Source organism: Silene latifolia, chromosome 5, assembly GCF_048544455.1.
Source record: "Silene latifolia isolate original U9 population chromosome 5, ASM4854445v1, whole genome shotgun sequence".
NCBI lineage: Eukaryota > Viridiplantae > Streptophyta > Magnoliopsida > Caryophyllales > Caryophyllaceae > Silene > Silene latifolia.
This window is the reverse complement of record NC_133530.1, coordinates 3,453,604-3,471,008: the sequence shown is the minus strand read 5'-3', so window position 1 is coordinate 3,471,008 and position 17,405 is coordinate 3,453,604. Positions and strand designations below refer to the sequence as shown.

Genomic DNA, 17,405 nt, shown 5'->3' with positions numbered 1-17,405 from the left:
AAAAAAAAAAAAAAAAAAAAAAAAAAAAAAAAAAAAAAAAAAAACTAGTTCTCCGTTGTGTTGCTACCGTTCGATAATTTTGTTGTTCTATTTGATTTAAATCGTTAATGAGGTAATATCCTTCAGGTTATTTTGCTGACAAAATAAATTACAATTTTATTTTTATAAAGGTTAATATTAAATTTTAAATAAAAAAATTCAATTCATATAACATATGATGATTAATTAAAAGTTTATGGTTAGATGAATAAGAGCAACTCCAATGGCAAGCCACAATACCTTATAATTTGTCTTGTTCCATTTTTTTTTTAAGGAACAAAGCTTTCAAGTTACAACACTATTTAATGGTAAACTACAATAGATGTAGCTTAAAAAGACCCACTAACAAATAAATATTATAATATAAATTATTTTATTGTTTTTTAATTACTTATTTTATTAATTTTAAAGGTCAAACTACGTAGCTTGACAAAGCTACACCCGCTTGTAAGCAGGACGTATTTTTTGTACTCCAATGACAAGCATACCGCTTGATAATTTAAAATATTTGCAAGCAGGTCCTCAAATATAACCATTGGAGTTGCTCTAATAACCTATGTTTCAACATAAATAGAAAATATGTCATAGACGTAATCGTGGTTTTATTATAAAAAAATCATTAAATTATATCAAATGGTATTTATATTATGCTGAATTGAGGTGTCTAAAAATATAAATATTGTCCAAACTTTAAAAATATTAATAAAAAATTATACTCCCTCATATTCACTCCAAAGGTAACATAAACCCACTATTTGTGAGAGGAGAAGTGGGTTTATGTTATCTTTGGAGTGGTTATATTTGTGAGAGGAGAAGTGGGTTTATGTTATCTTTGGAGTGGATGTGAGGTAGTACTCAGTTTCGTATATTACGCAAGTATCGATGTCGGAGTGTTGGACACGGATACAGACACAAACAAGATTACATAATCCTGCCTGCTAAAGGTCGTCGACAATTTACTAATTATCGTCGACAATTTTAATGAACTTCCAAAACTACCCCTCCCTCACACTCCCCCTTATATTTTTTCCGTCTTGTTTTGTTTTCGTAAAAAAATAATTAATAATTACTAATAAACCCCGTTCGGGGATAGTTCGTTTTATTTTAATTTTTTAATTTATTGAAATTTATTTTAATTAGCGATTATCGGTCCACGCACCCAAAACTAATTTAAGATGGAAATTAATAATTTTTTTTTTAAAAAAAAAAATTTGTTGAAAAAGGGCCCGGACAAAGAAATTTTTTGTCCAGACCAAGGTCCGGACAAAAAAATTTTTCGTCCAGACCATGGTCCAGACAAAAATATTTTTCGTCCAGACCCAGGTCCAGACGGAAAATATTTTCGTCCAGATCCAGGTCCAGACGAAAAATATTTTCGTCCGGAAAAAAAAAAAATTTTTTTTTTTTTAAAAAAAAAAATTTTGAAAAAAAAAAAAAAAAAAATTTTTTCCGAACGAAAATATTTTTCGTCTGGACTGGTTCGATTTAAAATATTTTCCGTCCTGGACTGGTCCGACGAAAAATATTTTTGTCTGGACCATGGTCTGGACGAAAATTTTCTTTGTCCGGACCTTGGTCTGGACGAAAATGTTTTTCGTCCGGAAAAAAAAAGTTTTTTTTTTTTTTTTTTTTTTTTATTGAGAAAAAAAATCATTTTCTGACTTAGATTAATTTTTGGTGCGGTAATCGATAATCGCTAAGTTCTCGTTCATGTTGTTAAGTACAAATCCCGCTTTTTTTTTTTTTTTTTTTGAAAAACCGTCTTTTTTTTTGTTTGAAAGATTTTAGTGAGACGGAAATTACATTTTAGTGAGACGGAAATGGAGTTATGTTATGGAGGGCAAACTTGGAAATTTACATTAAATGTCGACGATAATTAGTAAATTGTCGACGACATATAGCAAGACCCTTACATAATAGTATAATACTATAGGTCCAAAGAAATAGCCCATACACAAATAATAAGAGGAAGCCCAATAAAATCTCGACTTACTACCAATAATCTACCATATATCAGTCTCCATATTAATAGATTCTTATTTATATTTATAGTTTTTTAATAATGTTTGAAAAAAAAATCTTCAATAAATCTTTTTTATTCACTGGGTCAAACTTCAAACCAAAATTAAGAAACCCATTTAAAAACCCTACCCTAGCTAACCATATACTATAAAACAAACCCTGCCTCTTCCTCCTCATCATATTCTTCTCAAATCCAAAAAATTTGACGTAAAAAAATTCCTAAAAAAAATGGTGTTACAAAATGATATTGATTTATTGAATCCACCGGCGGAAGTTGAGCAAAGGAAGCACAAGTTGAAAAGATTGGTTCCGACTCCGAATTCTTATTTCATGGACGTAAAGTGTCCTACTGAGAAGTGTTACGTATTAACGACAATCTTTAGCCACTCTCAAACCATCGTCTCTTGCTCTCGATGTCAAGCTATTCTTTGCCAACCTACCGGTGGTAAATGTCACCTTACCGAGGGTTGCAAATTTCGTAAGAAGGAGATGTGATGAATCGGAAGCAATCTGTTTGTGTTTTTGATGGATGTTAGGGTTTTGGGATGTTTAGGGTTTAGTAGGGTATTATTAATTATTAATAAAGTTAGAATTTTTATTTAAGGGTTATTATTGTGAAACGGATTCGACTTGTTAGGGTAACTAATGGGGTAATTTGTATCCGTTTCATCGTAATAACTTGGTTTTAGTTTTTGGGTCGTTTTATTGTTTGTTGGATGATTATTAATGGAATTATTAGTTTAAGAAATGTTTTGGTAATTTGAATTTTTGTTTTTGAATTCTATTAATTATGTTGTTGCAATATTCAAACATGACAAATCGAGACAATTGAAGACTTTCTCCATTGTCGATTATATTATCGACAGTGCAGCTACGATATATGTTTAATCGATCGCAGCCATGTTCATTTTTTGGTCAAATTAAAGACCGCGATATTTTTTTTTATGTTCGGCAGCACTATATCATAGAGCAAAATCGAAAAAATATTAAAGGAATATTAGGCATTGTCGAACAAAATCTCTCGAAAACAAAGCGACATAATTTGTGACAAAATCGTCTAGCAGTAACGCAGTACCTTAAAAACGAGGACCTCAATTGAACCTAATGAGTTATGACTTCAGGCGAAAGATCACATGGGTGACGAAACTATAGCCGAAGTTTTCAGTCTCGGGCTTAAGGGTTTCTGACGGATAATTATACATGTGCTTACAGAGCAAAATATAATGTGTGGTGACGGGTGAGTCTATATTTACATATCGAAAAAATACCATTTTGTTTCTTCAACACAAAAATCGGATTCATGAGGCTACTGAGAATGTATGCTATAAGAACATGTTCTGTAACTTCATTCTGCATCTTCGACTTCAGCTTCAACATCGATAATTGTTGTTGAGGCAGAGGTGTCCTTTCCTGCAGCGAAATGGTTAAATAAACCTTCTGAGCAGAATTCTAATGTCAGCTGAATTCTAAACTCCCAATGGTATATTAACGAGTAGTCGTCATTCGTCAGACAATTAACTAAAAAAAAAAAAGACAGGAAGTGATGAATGTGTAAGCATCTGGAATTCAAGATCGTACCTTTCCCAGACCAAGGTGAGAAATCATCAAATGCTTGTCCGAATGGTGAAGATCGATTTGAGAACTTGATTGGTTCTTTCACAAACTCATTCCCTTCGACTGAGAAAAAATTAATATAGAAATTAATAAATACAGAAACATGATGCTGCAGAATAGGAAACTTCGAGATTCCTGAATCAGTACGACATGTCAAAAATTGAATAAATCAAAAAGATAAAACTCAGTATTTGTTTCACCTGAAAAGGGTTGACTGCAGAAGGGGCACAGCTGAACTTCTTCATCATTGAGAGAAGATCTGGCACACATCAATTCAAGCAGGCACATAAAAAGGCTAGTAATCAACAATCTTTTAATATTCGATAATCATCTCTTTCTTGCAAAAAGTTGAATGTTCCCTTACTTGAAAACCTGAAATTCGCTACCACAGTTCGGACACTGCATGAACAGCGAAAAGGAAAAAAAAAACAGCTGAAATAACTAACTGTATCTACTAGAAATGACTGAAATCGACAGACAGTTTCACAAATGCAAATCACATGCCATAACTTTTGAAAATAGCAAAACTGGTGATTCACATGCATGTAAGCGTCTGCTATCTAAACATAGAAAAATACTAGCGAAGATGTATGAAATCTCACAGCGCTTTGTACTATATCTCGTTTTGCCCACCAGAGGAACGCTCCAAAGCCAACAATTGGAAGAACTATGGACAGCAGCTGCGCAAGTTCAGATATATACAGTCAGACTAAATTGTACAAACTGACCTTGAATAAGACAACCTACGCGGAAGGTGTTAGATTTGATTTCTAACGCTAATAGAACTAGAATACAAATTTGTGCCTTGCACAGCAGGCGATAGTCACCCAAACATGTTGGAACGTTTGAAGGATAGTCTAGTTCATCTATCCAAGTACATAGCTAATAATCTCCTCTAAAAACTTAAAAAAGGCAGTAGTCATAAACTCAATAAACAACATTCTAATGCATTTGATTCTGTGAACTTGTTTTTTAAGGTTAGAACATTGTACAGACTACAGAGTATTAGATAACAGCATTTTCGGAAGGTATCAGCTGTTAAGTAAAGGATTTTGATCTTACTGAGCTGGAATCTTCTGTTATGTCAACGGCTTGCAATAATAGCCGATATTTGACCAATATAGCCAATACTTGGCCGATGCATGACCCATACAAAGCTCATACAACCAATAACAGACCAATAGGGCTTTTATGACGGATATAGAATGGCAAGCCACGATTAAACGAGACACTGACCGTGCCTCTGTGTCACATCACACACTGCAGTCATGACAACCTAGCGAAACCTTCAGGACAAATCAAATTCAAAACGATGATTTTTTTTACAGTTTGATGTTTCATTTCACAATTGAGGCTGGTTCATGTGGGCTACAAAATTGCTATAACAGTTGGTCAACTATTCGTGCTACAACTAACTAATGAAACCTCAAAATGAGACTTTCATTGTTAACAGGATCACAACAACGAGTGAGCGATCAAAAAACCGAATTCAGACTGAACCATGTTGGTCTGTTGGAGTATGAAAAAGGATAAACCATTTCACAAGCAGGTGTTACTTAGCTCTGCAACTACAGTCAAAATTGTTATGACAGGTAGTCAGTTACCTGTGCTACCTAGCTAATGAAACCTCAAAGATGATAACTTCAGTGTTAACAGGATCACAACATTGAATGAGCAATGGAGAACCCGATTTCAGACTGAACCATTTCACAAGCAGGTGTCACTTAGCTTTGCAACTACAGTCATATAATGGTACATTCCTACTGCTTATGACCAGGGTTCGAAATCCGTCAGCATAAGAAAAAAACAGTTTCACAGCCAGAATCAAATTTGTACACATGCAAAATACATTAAGCTGCATAAATGTCGATTAACAAAGCTAAAATATATACTCCCTCCGTCCCAATTCAATCAGTTTTATAAACTCAAACGTAAAGAAATGACTGAGACACTCAAATAAGGAAAACGTAAAGAATTGAAAGGTACAAAGGGGAGTAAATCAAATTTGTACACATGGAAAACACACTAAGCTGCATAAATGACAATTAACAAAACCAAAACATATACTCCCCCATCCCAATCAATACTACAAACTGAAACGTAAACAAATGACTGAAATACTAAAATAAGGAAAACGTAAAGAATTGACCGAGACAAAAGGGAGTAAATTTAGGAAGAAAGATACCCAAAGGGAGACAATAGTATCCAAAACCCAACCAAGCTGACCACTTAAAGAAAGATAAGTTAATCCCACAGCTAATGCAAGATTACCCAACACTCTTGTATTTATCCCATCATCTTTACCTCCACCACCTCCACCATTAAAATTAAAATTAAATCCCCCTTGATTAGACTTAACAATTACATCCCTGTTTTTATTTCTCAATTTATTTTCACCAAACAAAAACCCATCTTTTTTTATTTTCAAATTTGATTGATTTTTATAAAAAGAACCAAACTTTGAGCAAATTTGACAGTAATTTTTAATGGGTTGATGTGATTTTGGAAGAAGATAAGATATAGGTAAAGTATTGGCAGTAATGGAAATCATTTGGAAACCATGAACACTTGAAAAATTGAAAAATTGAAATTGCTGGGTTTTTAAATTTCTAGCTAGTTAATTAATTAATTTTTACAAAAGATGGTACTCGAATTGGTAACAGTTAGTACAGAAATTGAATCTTATCTATTTGGCTGCTGCTGTCCAAGTAGACCACAAAATGTCAGCAAAAAAATCAGGGACTGATTGGGAAGTTTCGAGGTTTGGATTAGGTTCGGGTTTAAGTTGAAATCTGACTAATAAACTAGATAAATTTACGTAATTTTATTAAGTTTTTGTAAAATGATAAAAATTAAATAGATATGTTTAAAATAGTAGACTCGTTTCAAATTATAAAAGGTGTTGTAGAGAAAAAACTTTGTAAATGACAAAAGTCATGATTTTAGATTGTTAGTTCATTTTAGCCTAAATATTTCTAGTCATTCTTTTTTGTTCCGATTTATCTTTAATGTTCCCTTTTTTGCCCATATGTCGATTGTCGATTATATGATTATATCCCATTTTGTTGCACCGATTTGGGAATTTGGTAAAACTAGCCAAGAACACGTTGTGACTTATTTATACAAAAAAAATTCCGGCCCTTATAGTTAGAGTAGAAGGTTGACAACATTGCTTTATACAATTGGCAAGGACAGAGTCTAGTAATTCGAAGTTAAGTTAAACTCTTAAAGATTTCAGGTTCAAATCTATTCCTTCTAGATTTCGAGTCTGTCACCATCGGATTGACTTGGTATACATAATTTACAGTCTATCGTGTATACTTGAGAATCTACCTGGTGTGTTATAAAGATAGCGGCTGCGTATCCCTCGTCATCCAAAAAACAACCCCAAAAGGACCAAGAGAGCATTTAAGACACAGGATGACTTTGAGGTTGACTTTGACCATGTCTTTGATAACTTAGCTTTTGCACTTTCTGTAATTGCTTTGGAGCTCAGGTTTCTGATTCTGCCTTCTCCCTCCTCTTTATCATCAAATCTGCATACAATGATTGAACTTTGTAAGTATTCATCATCATTTCATTATTATTAGCAATTCTTTTTCATGTTTTACATGCTAATAATAATTGGCTTAATTACTTTATTTACTGTTTGTTATGCTGTTAATGACATTACAATCTTCTGTGGCTTTTAACAGTTCTTTCTCCAGCTAGACGGATATACTCGTCTTAAACAAGAATTTGCGTTCTTTATTAGCTTTTGGTATTAGTTTAAATAGTCTGATCTAACATCAAAAATGTTAAGATGTTACCTGTGTTTGGATTTTTGAGAATCTGGAATATGCAGAAAGCTTTTTTTTTTATTTTTTTTTTTTAAGGTAAGAAAATTAGGTTGATCCTTTAGGTATCTCATCCTTTCGAATGAGTGAGGTAAGTTGAAGCCACCGGCTTTCAAACCACCTCGAAAGAGTTGGACATGAAGTCAGCAATGTTTAATTATGATTTCATCGAAGAAATGAAGGTCTAATTTCACATCCGTGTTTGCCAAGTACTACAAAGTGAGTTAATAACACATAAATTATCGCCTTCTACAATTAACTTTGAGATTCCTAAGTGTTTAGCGGTTAAAATACCTTCTTTTAAAGCGAGAGCTTCCGCAACAAGAATACTATTAGATCCGCAACAAGAATACTATTTGAGACCGTCATACCGTCTCATTGTACACGAAATATAGTACCCCTCACCACAAAATTATAAAATACTGCTACTGTGCTAGTGAGCTATAGTTAATTTCTTGAACAGTTATCAGTAGGGTAGAAATGAAGGTGAAATTTTACCTAAATTTAGCAATTACTCGGTCTTGAATTTTTCGATAGGTTTTATAGAAAATTTAGCAATTACTCGGTTCCTGTAATCGAGTTTACAGTAGGTATAACTGTATAAGAAACTGAGATTCTGTTCACAGTGTTCAACTCTGTGTTTTTTCTGCAGTAAGTTCCATAACAGCAGGGCTTTTCGTCACAGTAGTAATTTTCCTGGTAAAAGAGTGCTTGATCTTGAAAGATGTAGCAGAAACAATCGAGTCTCTGAAAAATGTGTTGGATTTTGTTGGCAATTTTCCCAAATGGTTACGATACTACAGCGATCTCAATGCTAACGTGCTAAAACTCGAGGATAGAAAGAGTAATTTGCAGTATAGGTTGAATGATCTACAACAGCGGGTCGAAAATGAAGAGCATCGAACTGGCAGAACACGAAAGAAAGAAGTTCAGCATTGGATTGACACTGCTGAAAGCAAACTAGCTGATGTCAAGGCTGTACTTCTTACAATAGATCAGGGAACCAATCGTTTCACGAGGTTTGTAGTTCGAGCTTGGTGGGGAAATCAGGTTGAAAATTTGATTGTGGAAGTGGATGATCTGTATCATTTGGGTGTCTTCGAGGAGGTGCTATCGACTGTCAGGGAAACGGCAGAATTACCATTGACCACATTGGTGGGCACTGCTGCAATTGAGAACATCAAAAAAATTACAACATGGTTGGCGGGAAATGGAGTCACCAAAATCGGGGTTCATGGAACTAAAGGAATCGGGAAAACTGCCCTAATGAAGCATATCCATAACAAGCTTTTGAGCTACGGAAAAATACACGTGTATATGGTCACGATACCTGAAGACTGTCATGACTATCAGTTGCAGTCTGCTATTGCAGGTGCGGTAGGTGTTGACCTGCAGGAAGAAGATCTAGTGAGAAGGGCAGCTTTACTATGTCGAGCATTGAAAATGCGAAATTTTGTGCTTATTTTGGATGGACTGACCCGATACTTTGCCCTAGAGAATGTCGGAATTCCTCTAGACAATGCCAGAGGGAAAATTATAATCACTTCAAGGTCTACAGATGTCTGTAGGAGAATGGGATGTCAGAATCATTCTATTGCAGTAACTCCTCTTCCGTCTGAGGAAGCATTAGATTTGTTTAAGATGAAGTTGCATTGTTCATCGTTTACAAATCCTCGACTAGAGGCTGTAGCGAGCCAAATTGTGGCGGAGTGTAAAGGTGTAGCTCTGAAAATAGTTGAGAAAGCTAGTGATCTTATAGGAATAGATGACTTAAGTGTGTGGCTGACTGTATTCAAAGAAATGCAGGAGGCCTGAAACTGTTTTTGTGATTTTTCACTACTATTAAAATGTAGCAAAAAAATTGTTAGCAGCCGGAATTGAACTCTAGACCTTTGGATGATGGACAAACTACATAACCATTGAACCATGTAATATATCGTCTAATTAGTAGTGTTATTGTCAATTACAACAATGTAAATTTTAATAGAATCCATAACATTTTGATGAAAAAAAAAAATCAATGTATAACATTATTTAAAAATTCACCCGTTAATGTATTATACAACTGGTTGTATATACAACCTATTTAATGTAGTTGAGCTTTATTATAGAGTTGTCGAGTTCTATTAACAAAATTATAGAGTTATGGTAGAAAATTATTGAGTTTAACAGAATAATTATTAAGCTCAATAACTTAGTAAAATAGCTCAATTACTTGTAAAATAGCTCAACAACTTTGTGTAAGAGCTCAACAAATTTGAAGCGGTTGTACAATGCTACTATACAACTGGTTGTAGGATAGTATTTGTGAAATTTTGCTCAAACCAATTAATTTGCTTTTTTTTCCTAAGACATTAGTTTAGAGTAAAAAAATTCAATAGTTATGTAGTGTTTTAACAAGTAATATACTATAAAAAAATCCAGTAGTTTAGAGTAAAAAAATTCAATAGTTATGTAGTGTTGCATAGTTGCATTATAGATATGTTTGACATCATTATATATAGTTGTTTCAGAATACAAAAGGTGCAAATTTCTTATAGGTATGTTTGACACATAACACTTGTAAGGACACTTGCAAGACACAAGCAAAACATTGTAAGTTGTGTTTGGCTCATCTATGTTTGATACCTAAATATCACACGTTATACAAAAAAATTTAAAAATTGCATAAATCCCCATCATTTTGAACAAATATTAATTGATTTAGAACATAACGTATCGTGAAATGATATAATTTGAGAACTTAATGTTGATTGTTGCATTATTAGAATAAATTTTATTTTAATTAATATGATATTTGATGAGCCACAAATTTATTTATAAAATGTTGATCATGCACAATTAATTATTCTTATTAGTTTTAATTAAAATTATATCTAAAAAAAATCGTAATTTATTTTCGCAGTGATTTTTACTCATTACAGTACTTTTTACATTAAATTTTCCATTTGTCTGGCCTTGACTAAAAAATATCAAACTTAATTCTGTCTACTTTTTTACCTTCTCTTTATTGTTGAAACCTTAACCTTTTTCAATTTCTTCAATTATGAATGATTATTTGAGTGTAAATTCATTATTAATAATCAAATTGACTCTTTGTTAGTATACTCCCTCCTATTCTATATTTTCTTCCCATTTTCTTTTTGCACAAGGAATAAGAAAATGAATTTGGACCACACAAACCACACTACCCCACATGCCATTGAATTTGGGCCACACAAATCATCCCAAAAAAAGAAATAGGGAAGAAAACCTAAACGCCAACGGTCTGGTCGGCCGGCCGGCTAAGTCCCTCCCCGCCAGCGGCCTGTGCAACACCGCTATACACGTTTAACCTACCCCACGCAACCAGCCAACTCATCCACCGCCGTTGACGAACTCCTCCGGCGAACTCATTTCCCAGTGACGACAAGTCGGCAATAATAGTCGGAAATAGTATGGTGTGAAATTAGAGGAGAACGAGTGCCGAGTGGAGGGAGAAGGTAGAGAGCGAAAATGAGTTGAGAAATGTGAGGGGTATAATTGTCAATAATGTACTGTGATAAGTAAAAAGTGTACTGCGAAAATCAACACCCAAAAAAATTAATGCGCATATCAGGAAACAGACGAGACCAATATCGGAGAGAAAAAGGAACATACATCGGATGTATTACCTCCAACTTTTTTGTTTTTGAGTATATATGTATTTTTTTTGAGCTTATTATCTCAACTTTATTTGTTTTTGAGTATATGTATATTTTTTTTTTAGCTTATTAAAGTTTATAAGTTAGATTTTACTTTTTTTTCTGTCAAAACTCAAATTTTACTAAACTTCTATGTAATGTTTTTGAGTTTTAATAGTAATTTTTTAGAGCTTAATGTTTAAGTGAATATACTCAGAAACTTTATAGTAAAACTCATAGTCCCCCTTAAACTAAAAGAATAAGAAATCTCTAAAGTTTTCCGCCTAAATGAATTAGGCTATAAATGGACTTCATAACATCACATTTACAACTGGGCCATCTTGATTAATTTCGACTTAAGTTATAAATGGGCTTCATAATTTCATATCTACAACTGGACTATACTGATTAATTTCATACAATAAATAATTCTATAGATCATTTAAAAAAGGGAAAATTTTCTTTTAACTTACATAGACATATTAACGGATATTCTTATTTCGTTACATAAAAACAACGTTTTATTAAAACAAAGTGAATAAAATAATTTTAGTAAAACCGACAATCTTATACGGAGTAAAAAGTGTTGAACAATCTCTTTTCTAACTCTTAATACAAAATTACTAATAGTAAATTTTATAATTAAGTTTCAAATGGAGTTAAATATCAATAGTATAATGATTAAATTCTCTAATATTCTTATCTAAAAAATCGCGCATTTGCGCGGTATCTATACTAGTTTTTTTTTATAATGCTCATAAACTATATAATTGGTGGTAGTACATCAGATGTATAATCCAGTTATTGAATATCGGATCCGTGGGATGGGTTTTTCCCCAATGAGTTTACAATGGGGAGTTGGGCTTAGTAAATAGGCCCATCCATTGTCTTCTGCCACAAGAAGGTAAGAGACACGGGATATAAAATGCCGAATATAGGGCATACAAAGAGAGCTTGACCAAAAAAAATATGGAAAATGAAAGGTTGCCACCGGGTGACACCCAATTTGGGCGCCACCCTCTCACATGGGGTGAGTGCGGGCCCCTTCAATAAAGAATGCTTGTGAGAGGGTGGCACCCAATTTGGGCGTCACCCGGTGGCGCCCTATCACTATCCAAAAAATATAGGGCATACAAAGAGAGAGAAGCCGAAACTTAAGAGAGAGAAAGAGAGGAGAGGAGAGAAGAGAAGAGAATGGCTTTGCGATTGATGAAGTCGTTTTTGAGCGGATCAAGAACCATGGTGCGCACAATAACAACCGCAGCAGAGTCAATACCAAAACCAAAACCCAAACCAAAAAAAGAGACAAAAACAACACAACCTGAATTCAATCCGGCAACATATAAACCTAAACACAGTGAGTATTTGACGTGGGAGGAGTTGAATTTATATACCAAGGAGGCCGATATCAGAGCTGAAAAGGATCTTGAGGAAGCCAAGAAGTTATTTCCTGAAGCTTTCGTGGACGATAATATTGTGTTGCCTCCTGAGTTTTTCCAGGATATTGATTATTAAGAAACTGGAAGAATTTTTTGGTTAATTGGTGTTAATTAGCAAAATAATTGGGGATTTGAAACTATTTGGGTTTATGGTGTCCACGTCATCACTTGTATATTTTTTTCGTGTTTTTAGGTAAAGCCGCCTCTTCCCTATTTTCTAAAAATGCAAAAAACAAAGACCAAAACCGCTGAGATTCTCAGCGGCTTTCATGGCTTCTCATGGCTTGTCCACTTTCCTATTTTCTAAAAGTGCAAAAAATAAATACCAAAACCGCTGAGGTTCTCAGCGGCTTTGCCCTTTCATGGCTTCTCATGGCTTGTTAAATAGGGAAGAGGGGAAGCCGCTAAGTTTCTTAGCGACTCTACCGAAAAACACGAAAAAAAATACAAGTGATGACGTGGACACCATAAACCCGAATAGTTTCAAAGGGACGCTAATTCCCTAATTACTTGCTAATAAACACCAAATAACCAAAAAATTCAAACTGGAATATGGCAGAAAGCTTAGTTATAGATTAGTTAGTCTTATTTGAGACCGTCATTACTCATTAGTACCTTTTACTCGAGGAGTTAGTCTTATTTGAGACCGTCATTAGTACTTTTTACTCGAGGAGTTCGATTTGTTGTGTGATTTTTGTGATTATTCTCCCAATATAAGACTTTGTTTTACGTACTCAGTTCCACTTTACAACAACTTTTCCCATATTTCTAGTTGATTAACCTTCTCATTTTGTGGAATAAAATTCTTATTCTGTTGTTTGACCGAGTATTTCTATAGGAAGTAGGAACCCATCATTATCCTATAGTTTATACACATAGTGATGATATACAGAGTATGCAATATTCACGGTCAACCAACATACTCGTTTCTCAGACGATATCTTCAACATTTGACTTTGACTTTATTTTTAAATATGTAGGACACATTTTTATGTCTACAAAATTGCCCCCTGGGGATTGATTCACGTACACGAATTTGAGTGTTTAAGCGTGAGTCGGTCCCGATATTTTGCAGTGTAACACCAACCTAGCTCGGATGAATTTGAGTAGCCTGAATTCCGTATCCAATTACATGATCGGACTCTTGTAAATTTTCAATAGCAGCTAACAGGAGAATGGGGTGTCAGAACAACTATTCTATTGCAGTAACTCCTCTTCCGTCTGACTAAGCATTAGATTTGTTTAAGACGAAGTTGCATTGTTCATCGTTTTCAGATTCTCGACTAGAGGATGTAGCACACCAAATCGTGGCAGGGTGTCGAGGCGTGGCTCTGAAAATAGTTGAGAAAGCTAGTGATCTTATAGGAGAATAGATGACTTAAGTGTGTGGCTGACTGTATTCAAATAAATGAAGGAGGCCTGAAACTGTTTTTGTGATTTTTCACTACTATTAAAATGTAGCAAAAAAATTGTTAGCAACCGGAATTGAACTCTAGACCTTTGGATGATGGACAAACTACATAACCATTGAACCATGTAATATACTCCAATCCAATCCAAACTACTTATTTGACTTTTCAAAGTCTACGAGACGACATTTTGACCACATTTTTCTCCATTTATATATTAGTTTTTTGAATTAAAATTATAATTTCCGGAAACCTCTTTTTATAACAAACATAAATATGTAAATTTTATGTATAAATTTTAAAATTTGAGTAAATATAATCGCTGTCAATATTTAACATGGTTGACGTTAAAAAGTGAATGGGTAGTTTAGATTGGATTGAAGGTAATATCTTCTAATAAGTAGTGTTATTGTCAATTACAACAATGTAAATTTTAATAGAATCTATAATATTTTGATGAAAAATAAATCAATGTATAACATTATTTATTATAAAAAAAATTAGCTCAAACCAAATAATTTTTTTTATCTCCTTAGCCTTAGTTTAGAGAAAAAAAAAAAATCCAATAGTTATGTAGTTTTTTTAAAAAGTAATATACATAAAAAAAAATCCGGTGCTCCCCTTATAAGAAAATTCTGCGTCCGCCACTGATATTACCAGCAACAGTGACAAGAGAATCATCATCTTTAGACTTAACTTGATCGGAATTAGAAGAAAATAAAGAAGATTGAACTCTCTGGCATAAAGAACAAGCCAAATGAACAACTTTAACACCATCTAATTCTTTGGAGAAACCCATGTCCTCCATTGTTATTATAATTTAGTCTAGATTCATTTTATTGAGAGAAAAAAAGAGAAACTAATGGTGAACCGAACACTAAGTGATTATATACCCGATGTAAACCAAGTGCTTGCAGTCTAGTGGTAGACTTGGGTAACCTCAAAGCTTGCAAAGGCAAGAACTGCGAGGTTCCGTGTTCGAATCCACGGATGAGCAATTGCATGCGGTTATCTCGGCGGCCCCAATTGGGGTGGTTTACATGGTCCAGGTGGTGACGCCGAAATGCCTGGGCCCGGGGGGATTAAACCCCTCAACACCAAAAAAAAAAAAAAAAAAAAAAATATACCCGATGTACTACTATCACTTTATAGATTCTGAGCATTATAATAAAGTTTTTGAATTTTGTTACAAAAATTATGAACTATAAAGTTTTGAGTTCATTCATTCAAACATTAATCTCAAAAAAAAAAAATTACAATAAAACTCAAAAATATTACATATAAATTTAGTTAAATTTAAATTATAAATTTTAATAAGGTTAGAAAAAAATACATATATGCTCAAAAAACGAATGAAACCTGAGTTAATAAGCTCAGAAAAAATACACAAATTCTAAAAATCAATAAAGTCTAAGATAATAAGCTCAGAAAAAATTCACATAGACTTAAAAATAAATAAAGTTTGATGTAGTACATCTTATGCATGTCCCTATTTCTCTGAACTGACTGCCTACATGGTAGAGCTTCCTAATCCGTTGCATAATCTGCCTCCACAATTGGACATTTGAGTATCACAAAATCTCATTTGTGACGGCACGTATCCGTCACTTTGGAGTGACGGATACCATTTTCTCTCACAAATGATCCAAATAGAGGAGAGAGGGAAGCACATGGGGGTGCCCCACCTTGTCCCCCTTATTCGTTTTGTGAGTGACATTATCCGTCACTTACTCCGACCCGTCTTCAGCAAGACTTCCTGTTTGAGTATGGGAGAACTCAGTCCATATAGCAATATAACATTGGAATAGAATTCATCTTATATATACACTAGGTATTATCCCTTACACCGTACGACCGGTTTGTATATTTTATAACTCAAAAGTATATTTTATTATTTTAATTGTAATAAAGAAATATATTTATATATAATGACGTTTAATATTTTACCTATAAACAAAATAGATTGAATTTATTTAAATAAAAATATTCGAGGATTAAGTTTATAATATTTAAAATACAACATAAATATGGTGTACTTAATTAAAATTAAGAGCTAATTGGGCATAACTAGACCCGATAATGTGCCAGATTTGGACTGGGCTCGTGCTAAAAAAAACAGCCCAAATACATGGGTCGGGCTGGGAAGGCGGGCCGGATTTTGAAGCCCAAGTCCATATTGTTCGGGCTATAATGGGCCTCGGGCCAAATTAATACAACAGTGAACAACTATCAAAATGGATTTGTGAACAAACTATTTAGCAACAAAATAAATCATTGTTTATACTTCATGTATACAAATTAATTGCAAAAAATTATAATTAAATGTACTCCGTAATATGTTTTCCTCTTGTTCACATTTGTTTTAAGTCAAACACAATTGTACTTATAATTCATTATTTTTGTTTTGATTATTCAAATGCGCTTGTTATCATAGTGTACAATTGTACATACACACTCGTTATCACACTATTTAAACCTCCCAAAATCTTATTGTGTCTTTCGGTCTTATATGTATGCACAAATACTATCCTACAACCAGTTGTATAGTAGCATTGTAGAACCGCTTCAAAGTTATTGAGCTCTTATACAAAGTTGTTGAGCTATTTTACAAGTTATTGAGCTATTTTACGAAGTTATTGACATTAATAATTATTATGTTAAGCTCAATAATTTTGTATCATAACTCGATAATTTTGTTAGTAGAGCTCGATAACTTTATAACAAAACTCAACTACATTGAATAAGTTGTATATACAACCAGTTGTATAATATATTAACCGGTATAAAACTTATCGCACTAAAATTTGTTCATTTTCACATTGTAAAACTTGTATTTTAGTAGTTATCTTTATTTTTTTAATAAATATAATGATTCTTGCAAATATATTTTTCGTGATGGATGTAATGGTCTAGATTTATCAACTTTCTCAAAGTGTTTTATTACTTATAAAATGATACGTATTGTGAGATTCTCATTTAAATCATAAATATACGAATATCAAATTTTTCTGTAAATATAGCGAGAATTATAAGCATTTTTTTGTGATAAACGTAGTGATTTACATTTTAGAATTTTTTCCAAAATATCTTTTTAACTAAATTTAGATTGAAGTCACATACATATTTTAATAAATAACATTGATTAAGTTGCAATTAATGTTTTGCATAGATTTATATATCATTTATTATGTTCGTATTTAATAATTAGTTGTAATTAAGGTTAATATGTCATGTGGCGCATCCAATCGTTTCAACCCAGTTATTTAATATCTATACTTAATGACAATCATTAATTACAGCTACTTATTTAATATGAACATAATAAATGCGGTATAAATATTATATGGAAGGCATAAATACCCTGGTGAAATGTATGGAGCCACG

General features: G+C 33.2%; 3 protein-coding genes across 3 annotated transcripts; 2 read left to right on the top strand and 1 right to left on the bottom strand.

The window, feature by feature from the left end:
* The first annotated feature begins 2,210 nt into the window (after positions 1-2,210).
* Positions 2,211-2,840, top strand: LOC141655801 (small ribosomal subunit protein eS27z-like). The gene has a single exon (XM_074462848.1). The coding sequence runs from the start codon at positions 2,290-2,292 to the stop codon at positions 2,554-2,556; it is 267 nt and encodes an 88-aa protein (XP_074318949.1). The 5' UTR covers positions 2,211-2,289; the 3' UTR covers positions 2,557-2,840.
* A 295-nt stretch (positions 2,841-3,135) lies between these two features.
* On the bottom strand, positions 3,136-6,226 carry LOC141656433 (uncharacterized). The gene is made up of 6 exons (XM_074463317.1): positions 5,861-6,226; positions 4,278-4,355; positions 4,040-4,074; positions 3,876-3,934; positions 3,640-3,738; positions 3,136-3,471 (listed from the first exon to the last, which is right to left on the bottom strand). Exons 1-6 carry the CDS (start codon positions 6,224-6,226, stop codon positions 3,407-3,409), a joined length of 702 nt encoding a protein of 233 aa, XP_074319418.1. The 3' UTR covers positions 3,136-3,406.
* Positions 6,227-6,356: 130 nt separating this feature from the next.
* On the top strand, positions 6,357-9,481 carry LOC141656432 (disease resistance protein RFL1-like). The gene is made up of 2 exons (XM_074463316.1): positions 6,357-7,233; positions 8,164-9,481. The coding sequence occupies exons 1-2, from the start codon at positions 7,221-7,223 to the stop codon at positions 9,324-9,326; spliced, it is 1,176 nt and encodes a 391-aa protein (XP_074319417.1). The 5' UTR covers positions 6,357-7,220; the 3' UTR covers positions 9,327-9,481.
* The last annotated feature ends 7,924 nt before the right edge of the window (positions 9,482-17,405 follow it).